This window comes from Pteropus vampyrus, unplaced genomic scaffold (genome assembly GCF_000151845.1).
Source record: "Pteropus vampyrus isolate Shadow unplaced genomic scaffold, Pvam_2.0 Scaffold25, whole genome shotgun sequence".
NCBI lineage: Eukaryota > Metazoa > Chordata > Mammalia > Chiroptera > Pteropodidae > Pteropus > Pteropus vampyrus.
The window spans coordinates 9,822,070-9,834,563 of NW_011888806.1; the positions used below are offsets into that span (position 1 = coordinate 9,822,070).

General features: G+C 36.5%; 1 protein-coding gene across 1 annotated transcript in view; it reads left to right on the plus strand.

Annotated features, from left to right (window-relative positions):
• SLC10A6 (solute carrier family 10 member 6) overlaps positions 1–11,941 on the plus strand; it is a 23,044-nt gene extending 11,103 nt beyond the window's left edge. Inside the window, exons 2-5 of the mRNA XM_011356387.1 lie at positions 1,413–1,531; positions 3,826–3,914; positions 6,406–6,581; positions 11,776–11,941. Of these exons, the coding sequence (XP_011354689.1) occupies positions 1,413–1,531; positions 3,826–3,914; positions 6,406–6,581; positions 11,776–11,941 (550 nt within the window). The remainder of the gene's footprint in view (positions 1–1,412; positions 1,532–3,825; positions 3,915–6,405; positions 6,582–11,775) is intronic.
• Positions 11,942–12,494: the final 553 nt, after the last annotated feature.

Consider the following 12,494-nt stretch of genomic DNA (forward strand, 5'->3'; position numbering starts at 1 on the left):
CCTGGAGGTTATCACTTTTCCATTTACCTTATCTCTCCTAATTTTACTGATTTATTCTTTCACTGGTTCTATCACCCAGATAGGGAGGAACGATAGCCTAAGCTCGCGAGTTGGAGGTAGTGGAGGTGGGAGATAGAAACGGTAGATTTGGGGGGGGAGCACAAAAAACTAGGGGAAGGTTGGATGGCACTAAATCAACTTCTTTGGTTCTCATCCTCTTTGATCTTTTGTCGGCATTTCGCCTGCATTCAGGAGCTCTCTTTTCTTAGCTTTCATGGACTGTACCCTCCTGTTTGTCCACCCAGTCTCTGTCTGAGCGTTCTCTGCATGCACCGGGGCTCTTCCAAGGCCCGGCTCTGCTGTCCTTGGTTTCGCATGCTTTTTTCCTTGCACCGGAATCACGTATTTTAATGTGTAACCAAGTGCTTTTCTCCAATTAAAAAATGTAAAGGCTTAAAAAATAAGACCTTACATATTTGGAAAAAAAATAAAAATACATTACAAATTTATGAAGCAATAACTTATTTCATACAATGCAATAAAAGTACAATAATCAAGATACTATTCAGTCATAAAAAGAACTGAACTACTGATATGTGCTGAAACATGGATGAACCTTGAAAACATTATGCCAAGTGAAAGAAGCCAGACACACAAAGAAGGCCATTATTTTATAATTATTTTCATAGGAAATGTCCAGAATAGACCTTCCTATAAAGACAGAAAGTAGATTGCTTATTGGTTGCCAGGGCCTGGGGAAGGAAGGAACTGATGAGTGACTCCTAATGGGGTTGGGATTTCTTTTTGGGATAAGGAAAATATTCTGGAAATAGTGGTATTGGACAATCTTGTGATTATACTAAAAACACTTTATTTTATTTTTTTATTATTTTTTAATTTTTTAAATTCATTAGTTTATTTTCGGTAATACTAAATTTAATGGTTCAAGAATTTTAAAATGTATAAAAAGATATTTAGTGAAGGGTTTCTCTGCCAGCCCTGTCTCCCGTCTGCCTAGTTTCCTTTATTCTTCCCATTAAGTAATCATTTCTGTTAATTTCTTACATATCCTTACTAACAAAAACACTTTAAAATGATGAATCGTGTGGCCTATCAGTTATATCTCACTAGAGAAAAACTGAGGGAAAAAAATCTTTATAGTACCTAGCAAAATGTTTAGGGCAAGTAAATCCTTAAGTAAATATGAGTTAATTGATGGATGTCAAGAACTGGAAATCTTTTTCCAGACCACAAACCTAGCTACATTCGTTGAATAAAAACACAGGAGTGAACTTTAAGTGACTTACCCCATGTAATCTCTAAGAAGTTGTGTCCCAGGAGCTGCTTTTAGTTAAGGACAAGCTTCTCTATTCAAACTCCCTCTTATGCATTATTTTAATTTTACTTTTCAGCATCAGTATGACAACCTGTTCCACAGTGGCTGCCCTGGGAATGATGCCACTCTGCCTTTATATCTACACCTTGTCCTGGAATCTTGAGCAGAATCTCACCCTTCCATATCAGAATATAGGTTTGTATGTTTATGAAATGGAATAATAATAGTAATGGTAATGGTAAGAATAATAGCTATTGTTTGCTTTCAGTCTCTTTTATGCAGGTTTTTTATATATCTAATTTAATTCTCTAAATAACCTTGTAGTATAAATGCTATTACTAGTTCCATTTCTTAGATTTTCACGATTAGAGAGGCTATGTAACTTGACCAGCTCATAAGGGTGGAACTAGAATTCTGACTCAGGAATCTGACTGCAGAGTCCAAGCTCTTAACCCCTACAAGAGTTCACTTTTGAAAATAAAGCCAGAAAACTTACTTACTAAAAAAACTTTATAGCTCTTTGCCACATCTACTGTGAGGATGAAGACCCTTCTCAGCAATCAGACTGTCGACATTCCAGAAAATGTGGACATCACTCTGCAGGGATGCAGTTATTGTGAAGGGCCCCAGAGGCACCCCGCAGAAGTCACATCAGTATAGAATTCAGTCTCCTTGGAAAGAAAAAGAAGAGGATTCAGGTTGACAAATGGTGGGAAAATAGGAACAGCTACTGTTCACACTATCTGTAGTCATGCAGCAAACATGATCACGGTGTTACACAGCTTCTGTTACAAGATGAGGTCTGTGTATGCTTACTTCCCCATCAGCGTCGTTATCTGTAGTTGTAGAGGGTGACCCCATACGTAGGAGAGTGGCTCTCTTGTTGAAATCCAAAATTTATTGGGTGAAAAATACATCCTCAGGGTTCAGATGAGGTCAGGTGTTGCCTGTTCAGTATCTCAGGCCACATGTGATTTAATTCTTGAAGGAAATGACATTGAACTTGTATCAAATTCAGCTATTTTGATTTAACAAGCCACAACAATTAATTAAAAACAAAGATATCAGAAAATTTTTGGAAAGTATCTATGTTTTTGAAAAAGGAACGGTTCAGGCTGATGAATAAGGTCAATATTGTCCAGCTACGGAAACACTAAAATGTCAGATGATCCCTCAGACTTATTAAAAGTTGTGTATGGACTTGGAAAAAATACTATATAATTCACTATAAAGCAAATGGACTTGTTATGACCAGAAGAGTAACTGAATTACAGTGGCTCTAATGAGAACTTAGTTTCCACAGTTCCAACTTCTCTATTGCCTGTGAACCTTGACTTCTTTGCTGATCAACATAAATGATTTCTATGGATTATTAAAGTGTATCCACATGCCACAACTCTACCATATCTTTCATTATCTCCTTTTCTGAATATTATTTCTCATTAAAGTGCCCTTTTTCTAGAGATCTCTGTGGACTTACTAGGCTTAGAAGAAAAGCTTGGTGGGGTGATCTGCCTGTTCTAGTTTGGTCAGAGTCCTTGGAGAACTGGTAGAAACTGATTCTTAAATTCTAAAGTGTCATTCTGGAGTCTCAAGTAAGCAGTTGGAGGACGGTTTACAACCATAGTTCTTGTAGTTCAAAATCATGACTAGAGCGATCTCCTGATAACAGCTGGAGACTATTGAATTTGTAAAATATGAGTGAAGTCTTAATTTAGAAACCACGATTTTATGTGCAACCTTTTCTGATCAGTAAGTTACTTAATATATTCTATTTTGATAGTATATTCTAAAAGGTACTTGTAAACAATTAAAACCCAAAATATCATGAGCAAGTCATATAGCTTTGGAGCCAGTATTGCAGGCATTTGGCTAGGCTTGGAAAGTGGCACTGGAAAATGTCGATGTATGGATCCTGTTTGCAGGTAGATTTCTGCTCTATTCAGTCTGCTTTCAATGTCTTTGTTCACTCGTGTTAATTAAAAGGCATTTTTTTTTTTCCTACCTGCCTTTGGGTTACCTAGCTACACTTGCAGAATATGAGAAGTTGCTTTGGCATGTGTAATAAATGCCATTTTAATGTCTGAAACAGGTATTCTTACTTTGTGAAGTAAATGACCCATTGGCTTCAAATAGGGAATAATAGCTGTAGTTGGAGAGGGTGACCCCATACATAGAACCAAAGAATATCACAGACTGAAAAGGGTCTTCCTGTTTTCTAACCTTTACATTTCCAGTTGTCTCTAAAATTCCATGTGGTTGTCAGAGGGATTCTGAGAGAAATGATGGATCGGGTATGGTAGCATTTAGTAGTATCATTAACCCTTCAAAGGCTGTGTTCCAAAGATTTAAGAAAAAATTTTTGAGGTGCATGAAGAAACAAAACAACTTTAATTAAAGCTTTTATCTATTTGAAATAGAAATTGTTGAGGACTGGGCAGTTAGGGTGAGAGGGGATACCATGTCTGACAGATTTTTCTTCTCTTCAGGAATTTCCCTTTTGTGCCTGACCATTCCTGTGATGTTTGGTATCTATGTGAATTATAGGTGCCCAAAACAATCCAAAATCATTCTCAAGGTAAGCAACTCCACAGGGCTGTTTGCACATTCTCAGATTCAGAGACTTGACAGACAGATGTAGGTCATGACTGGAATAAATGGGCCAGTCAAATCTAGGCCCACACCCAGCAGTTTTCCTTATGTGTACTGCATTTTTGGATCCAACCTCCATATTTCCTCCGCTCTCTAAGCCTTTTTCTGTCATTTCCATAGGCCCATAAACCAAGGCTTATGACACTCTGGAAAGTGTGGAGCTCTTGCTGTAGTGACAGAAAAGCTAAGGCCTGTGTGGTCAGAGAGAACTCAGGGCCCATCATTCCCAAGGCCTCACACAGGCGCTTTCAAGTGTGCTTGAAATGGAACCAGGAGTATGGCTGGCTTCGTGGAAAATAAGGATGAAGGGCTGTCTTTCCAAAGCATTCCTGGGGGAGCTTCTAAAGTTGTAGTTGGCATATTACATGAACAGCTGTCACAATGAAACTATCTAGAACACAATGAGGAGTCTGGCCATGAAATAATGGGAACTGCAACCTCCTACTACCTCTTGACTTTACAGGCCTGTCTTTTGTCTGTCGGAGAAACATGCACATGTCCTTGTTAAATGGCTTTTAAAAATTTCTAGCCAGAGAAGGCATTCTCAACAATGGTGTCAATTTTATAGGATGCTTTTCAATTTTCCAATTATGTATTGTTTTAGAAGATATAAGATTGTATTATGTGCTTTAATATTTTAAAAATGTTTTAGTTATAATTTACATTTACAAAGAAATCAACATTTAGGGCCAATCGGAAGTTGAGCAAATACATCTTTGTTCATTTTAGTTTGGTATTTATGGTTTGGTTCAGTTTAAGCTCTTGCGTTTGGCTCTACCTGAAAAACACGGCCACTCCATTTGCCTGTATAAATAGTTGCTGCTTTCCCAGTTTGGTACAAGACTGAACAACTCCCACTATTCCTCCAGTGAAATGAGAAACGTGAGAAGCGGGGTTGACAAGCAGACAAATCAGTTGGGCACAGAGACCCGGAGGAAGGCGTCCATGTTGTGCATTTGGATTGCATCTGAGTGACTTTGTTATTTCAGTAGGAGAAAATTTCCAGTATGGTTATAATTTTGTTTATAAAACAAGAGAACAAAGTATAATCATGGGAACCTCTTACTTTTCAAGTACTCTCTCTCTGATTACTTTCTTAAAAGGGCATCTAACAAAAAAATGATTTTGATGTTTCCAGATCCTGTATTAGTCTATCAGTGTCAATGGAGAAATCAGATAAATCAGTTTTATTATCTGTAAAGAGCAGATTTAAAACCCCTTTCATTTGGCTGTTCCACAGGACTTGGGGCAGAAAATATTTAATAATATGCATAAACATTCTAGAGAATCTTATTGAAAAACTAGGATAATTTAATCATTATTTTAGTATTTTTTTTTTCCTAGTCCTTTTTTAAATTTTGATCTGATTCATTTGCTGAACAAATTGCTCTTGGTGAATTTTAAAATTTTAAATCCATTTTTTGGTAGAAAGATGTAGAGGGATTTTTTAATAATCAGAGGCCTTCTTTGTGTGTTCCAGCATCTTCCCGTGAGGCAGGGGCCCAGTCTGTCCCTGTATTTGGGCAGTAAAAATGATTCCCGGAACACTTCTGTGGTTCATAAGTTGTTTTTGTTTTGTGCTGGTTCCCCATGACTACCTTCTCCACACCCTGAATCATTTCAAATCAAAGTTGACACTTTGCTGTTGCATAGGTTGCTGTCTATGCAATTAAATATGTGATGTAAATGAGAGCTTGCCAAGATCCTGATTTTCCCCAAATATTCTGGGTGTTGCTTCTTTCCCCTCTGATCTAAAACTCAAACCACTGGAAATTCTTTTGTTGATTTTTTTAGTTCTGTTAAACAACAAAAGAGAACAGTATTCATTTAGGAGAGGTTAGTGGTATCTGTCAGTACCTCTCACATTACATTAATATTAGCTCAGAGTGTCTAACGAAAAATGAACAAATTTCATTTGGAGGAGAGACAGGCAGGGGTCAAAGCAGTAAGGAGCCATTGGTGGTTGAAGAGGTGGTGGGAAGAAACTGGCGGATGGTCAGGCAGGGCAGATCTCCAAAAAGAGGTTACCAGCAAGGTGTCTAAAAGGTATGTGTAGGGGTGTGGGATGCTTATTGTCGGATTTCACTTATTTCGTAAATTTGTCCTATCCATAAAAATTTCTGCTACCCAATCATTCTGGCCAAATCCTCTGCTTGAAGGGAAAAGGTACTGATCATAAAATAAGCAGACTTGGAATTATGTTGAGCTTTTACCAATTTCTCTAGCTTAGCCCAAGTAAGTCCCTTGACCACTTTGGACCTCAGGTTTACTTTCTGTAAAATGAGATTGGATTTGGTAGTCTCTAAGTCATTTCTCTGTTCTAAAACTTCTAGGTTCCAAGCTTTTTAGAGTGGTGATGGACTTTGGATCAAAAGACCATGATGTTTATCTGTACTTATTTTGTCGGTTTGCTTTAGATTGGGGCCATTGTTGGTGGGGTCCTCCTTATGGGAGTTGCAGTTGCTGGTATGGTGCTGGCGAAAGAATCTTGGAATCCAGACATCACACTACTGACCATCAGTTTCATCTTTCCTTTGATTGGCCATGTCATGGGCTTTCTGCTGGCACTTCTTACCCACCAATCTTGGCAGAGGTACAGTTAAATTATCCATAAATTTTTTTTTTTTGAGAAGGATAAATTAAACACACTACCATTGGCAGGCTTTGCTGCTTGGCTGTGTCTGGAAACACAAAAAATTTTGACTTAACAAGGTAGATGGAATGGGACAGCTCATCATAAAGATGGTGAAAAGATAATAGTAATTCTTTATGTAAATGAAAGTGACAGCCCAATTGATGAGAATTTGTAATCCATGAAATTAGGATTGGAGTATTAATAAAACTTATAAATTGGACACCTTTCTCTTCATATTCTAGTCATTAAGATAGGAAGGGTGAGATGGTTTCACTAGATATGGAGATCATTCTAGGACATGAGCAAGATTCAAAGGATTAAGCATTTATCTGTTGTGTGTGCCAAATTTTTGAAAAGTGCTAATTGTAAAGGGCAAGCAGAAAAAGGACAAACTTGAGAACTAAGATAGAAATTTATCTTAAATATTAGAAATATGTAATATTAAATGTAATAAGTTGAGTCATGTAATTTATAAATGCTGTGAAATATTAAAAATGATAACATTTCATATTCTATGCCTGTAGATGAGGGGAATATTATCATACACTGTTGAGGGGAACATAAATTGGCATCAGCTCTCCAGGAGGCAATTTAGTCATATCAATGGCCTTATAAATATTTATAGCTATTAACTCAGTGATTTTACTTCTAGAACTCTGTCCTGAAGCTAGCACTATCAGATAAGTACATGAATATTGATGTGCAAGGATGTTAACTGCAGTGTTATTTATAAGTATAAACAAACAATTTAAATATCTAACAATAGGGAGATATTTAATTCATGATGTGATGGAAAATGATGTATCAGTTTTAATGCTTTTTTAATATACTTAAAAGATAAAAATGAGTGGAAAACGATATGCGTTTTGATTCTCATATTGTAGAAGAAAGCAAAAGAATTTTATGCATTGAAAAATACTGGAAAAGATACACCATATGCTAATAGTGTTTGTTTTGAGTAGAGGGATTAAGAATAATTTTTATTGCTTAATATTTCCTTGGCATATTTTTTAGGTACTACTTTTAAAATCAGAAAATAATTATTGAAGAAAAGTAAGCTATGCAGTTGAATTCCAGAGGTGGAGTTTGGGAAATTTTTAATTGGATTCATGCTGTTTCCAGTTCACTTGGAGAACATTTAGGATTATACCAAGTACTGGGTGAAGCTCTGTCAGGTGTCTCTCATTTGCTTCTTACTACAAGCCTGAGAGGTAGATACTATCATATCTCATTTTTTAGGTGAACAAATCCTTCAGAGAAGTTAAGTAACTTGACCAGGTTCATAGAGCCAGAATGTGGTAGAGTTAGGGTTTGTCTCCAAAGTCAGTAATTGGGAACATAGACTCTTGAGTGGTTGAAAAATAATTGGATCTGGAGAGACAGTATTCCTATAGCCAATTGTAGTCAACAGTCTCATTTTTTTCATACACCTGATGGCTTGAGAAAGATCAGGACTGAGATACTGCATTCACCTCCTGAATGGTCTAGGTGTGAGGTCCAGTTTGTAGCTTAATCATGTCAAGCTATTTATTTACTTATTTTAATCATATCAAGTTATTGATAGGGGTCTGAAAGAAGTGAGGGTAGTTTGAAGAAGCATAGCAAGCAGTAGGGTAACTAGAAATAAAATAAAGGGCCACAGAACTTGTCCTGTATCAGTGACAATGTCTTCACTCCCACATCACACTCTTGTTACTTCCGCATTCCAGTCCAGCTTGCATAGAGATGCTGATCTATCTTCTGAAACACCTCTTTTCTCTCTTCACTTCCATCTATAAAAACCTGAAGACTCCCTTAAAAAACTGGAGACAGATGAGACGGCTTAGCCCAGCTCCCAAGGTCCTGCCTGTGTCCTCCTTTTCCTCCCTTCTGCTTTTTCTTTTTTCAAGTGAGTATTTTTTTTTTAAATAAAATAAAAGACCAATAAAATGTAGAAAAGTGAAAATAGAAAAAAACATTACTACACCCTTTCACCAAAGAAACCGTTTTAAACATGTGGGATGCTTATTGTCGGATTTCACTTATTTCGTAAATTTGTCCTATCCATAAAAATTTCTGCTACCCAATCATTCTGGCCAAATCCTCTGCTTGAAGGGAAAAGGTACTGATCATAAAATAAGCAGACTTGGAATTATGTTGAGCTTTTACCAATTTCTCTAGCTTAGCCCAAGTAAGTCCCTTGACCACTTTGGACCTCAGGTTTACTTTCTGTAAAATGAGATTGGATTTGGTAGTCTCTAAGTCATTTCTCTGTTCTAAAACTTCTAGGTTCCAAGCTTTTTAGAGTGGTGATGGACTTTGGATCAAAAGACCATGATGTTTATCTGTACTTATTTTGTCGGTTTGCTTTAGATTGGGGCCATTGTTGGTGGGGTCCTCCTTATGGGAGTTGCAGTTGCTGGTATGGTGCTGGCGAAAGAATCTTGGAATCCAGACATCACACTACTGACCATCAGTTTCATCTTTCCTTTGATTGGCCATGTCATGGGCTTTCTGCTGGCACTTCTTACCCACCAATCTTGGCAGAGGTACAGTTAAATTATCCATAAATTTTTTTTTTTTGAGAAGGATAAATTAAACACACTACCATTGGCAGGCTTTGCTGCTTGGCTGTGTCTGGAAACACAAAAAATTTTGACTTAACAAGGTAGATGGAATGGGACAGCTCATCATAAAGATGGTGAAAAGATAATAGTAATTCTTTATGTAAATGAAAGTGACAGCCCAATTGATGAGAATTTGTAATCCATGAAATTAGGATTGGAGTATTAATAAAACTTATAAATTGGACACCTTTCTCTTCATATTCTAGTCATTAAGATAGGAAGGGTGAGATGGTTTCACTAGATATGGAGATCATTCTAGGACATGAGCAAGATTCAAAGGATTAAGCATTTATCTGTTGTGTGTGCCAAATTTTTGAAAAGTGCTAATTGTAAAGGGCAAGCAGAAAAAGGACAAACTTGAGAACTAAGATAGAAATTTATCTTAAATATTAGAAATATGTAATATTAAATGTAATAAGTTGAGTCATGTAATTTATAAATGCTGTGAAATATTAAAAATGATAACATTTCATATTCTATGCCTGTAGATGAGGGGAATATTATCATACACTGTTGAGGGGAACATAAATTGGCATCAGCTCTCCAGGAGGCAATTTAGTCATATCAATGGCCTTATAAATATTTATAGCTATTAACTCAGTGATTTTACTTCTAGAACTCTGTCCTGAAGCTAGCACTATCAGATAAGTACATGAATATTGATGTGCAAGGATGTTAACTGCAGTGTTATTTATAAGTATAAACAAACAATTTAAATATCTAACAATAGGGAGATATTTAATTCATGATGTGATGGAAAATGATGTATCAGTTTTAATGCTTTTTTAATATACTTAAAAGATAAAAATGAGTGGAAAACGATATGCGTTTTGATTCTCATATTGTAGAAGAAAGCAAAAGAATTTTATGCATTGAAAAATACTGGAAAAGATACACCATATGCTAATAGTGTTTGTTTTGAGTAGAGGGATTAAGAATAATTTTTATTGCTTAATATTTCCTTGGCATATTTTTTAGGTACTACTTTTAAAATCAGAAAATAATTATTGAAGAAAAGTAAGCTATGCAGTTGAATTCCAGAGGTGGAGTTTGGGAAATTTTTAATTGGATTCATGCTGTTTCCAGTTCACTTGGAGAACATTTAGGATTATACCAAGTACTGGGTGAAGCTCTGTCAGGTGTCTCTCATTTGCTTCTTACTACAAGCCTGAGAGGTAGATACTATCATATCTCATTTTTTAGGTGAACAAATCCTTCAGAGAAGTTAAGTAACTTGACCAGGTTCATAGAGCCAGAATGTGGTAGAGTTAGGGTTTGTCTCCAAAGTCAGTAATTGGGAACATAGACTCTTGAGTGGTTGAAAAATAATTGGATCTGGAGAGACAGTATTCCTATAGCCAATTGTAGTCAACAGTCTCATTTTTTTCATACACCTGATGGCTTGAGAAAGATCAGGACTGAGATACTGCATTCACCTCCTGAATGGTCTAGGTGTGAGGTCCAGTTTGTAGCTTAATCATGTCAAGCTATTTATTTACTTATTTTAATCATATCAAGTTATTGATAGGGGTCTGAAAGAAGTGAGGGTAGTTTGAAGAAGCATAGCAAGCAGTAGGGTAACTAGAAATAAAATAAAGGGCCACAGAACTTGTCCTGTATCAGTGACAATGTCTTCACTCCCACATCACACTCTTGTTACTTCCGCATTCCAGTCCAGCTTGCATAGAGATGCTGATCTATCTTCTGAAACACCTCTTTTCTCTCTTCACTTCCATCTATAAAAACCTGAAGACTCCCTTATAAAACTGGAGACAGATGAGACGGCTTAGCCCAGCCCCCAAGGTCCTGCCTGTGTCCTCCTTTTCCTCCCTTCTGCTTTTTCTTTTTTCAAGTGAGTATTTTTTTTTTTAAATAAAATAAAAGACCAATAAAATGTAGAAAAGTGAAAATAGAAAAAAACATTACTACACCCTTTCACCAAAGAAACCGTTTTAAACATTTGGTTTTCATCGAAGTTTTTTGTGTTTACTTTCAAATGTTGTTTAGTTTATACCGTTTCAGATCTCTAACTCAACTTTCCATTCTCATTTCCTCCAATCCTTCGCTCCACGCACCTTGGTTTACTGCACGTGCAATGCCTCCGAGTAGGCCAAGCTCATACCTGTCCCTTGGAACTCTAATTTCAATCATTGTCCCATGTTAAATGCCCCTTTCCTTCTTTCCATCCTTTAATCCTGCTGTTCCTCTGTGAAGCCTTTTCTAACCATTGATGCCACTTTTCTGAATTTCTAGAGCATCTCCCTGACCCTCCATCATACTTTGTCTGGTGTTGTTACTGAACCTTTCCTGTGTATGTATCTTGACTTTCACTGAGATTCCTAGGTCAGCGTTCATAGGGCCCTATCCCCAAGTGCCTGTCAGGAGACCACCCGCAAGGTAGGCACTCAGCAAATCATTATTGAATAAGTAAATATTTTTAGTGGCCTAAGCTTTTGTAGCTTACATTTATTGCTATATGTAAGAGAACATTTAAGAATCGTCCTAGTTGCTAGTATGTAACTCTTGAAAAATTTTTTCATTGGCAGGTGCAGGACAATTTCCTTAGAAACTGGAGCTCAGAACATTCAGATGTGCATCACCATGCTACAGTTATCTTTCACTGCCAAGCAGTTGGTCCAGATACTCAGCTTCCCATTGTCCTATGGACTCTTCCAGATGTTGGATGGAGTTCTCATTGTTGTAGGTGAGTAGAGCACCCCCCACCATTGAGTAGAGTTGTTCGAAAATTGTTGACCCAGCTTACCAATGCCTTTTTCAGTCTGAGCATGCATGTGTTGCTCTTGTGATATATTTTTAGCCAGACAATTTTAGGGAAAATAAAGTGCATAAACAAGATTCTTTGCCACAATGGATGCTTCACAGGAAAATATTTTTAAAAATGATATAAAAGTGAGCTTATAATTATAAACAAGTACAAGTATGCTTTACAAAATACAATGCGCTATCAGAAATTAAATTTCTGGACTTGATAAGTTTCCATGAGCAATCATCTATGTGAAAATGACATTTGTGATGTTTTATCAAGAGCCAGATGTAAAATTATTTCACAGTGCTTCTGTGACTAAGAATTGTGCTGAATGGCTGTGATATGTTTTTCAATTATGAAATATAATACATACACAAATATTGAAATTATTCATATACATGCTTACCTATCCATATAGCCAAATATACATTATTTCAAAGTCAAGCATTATGTAAGTTTATAGAAAGTAAATTAAAAAAAATATACATGGATAGATAT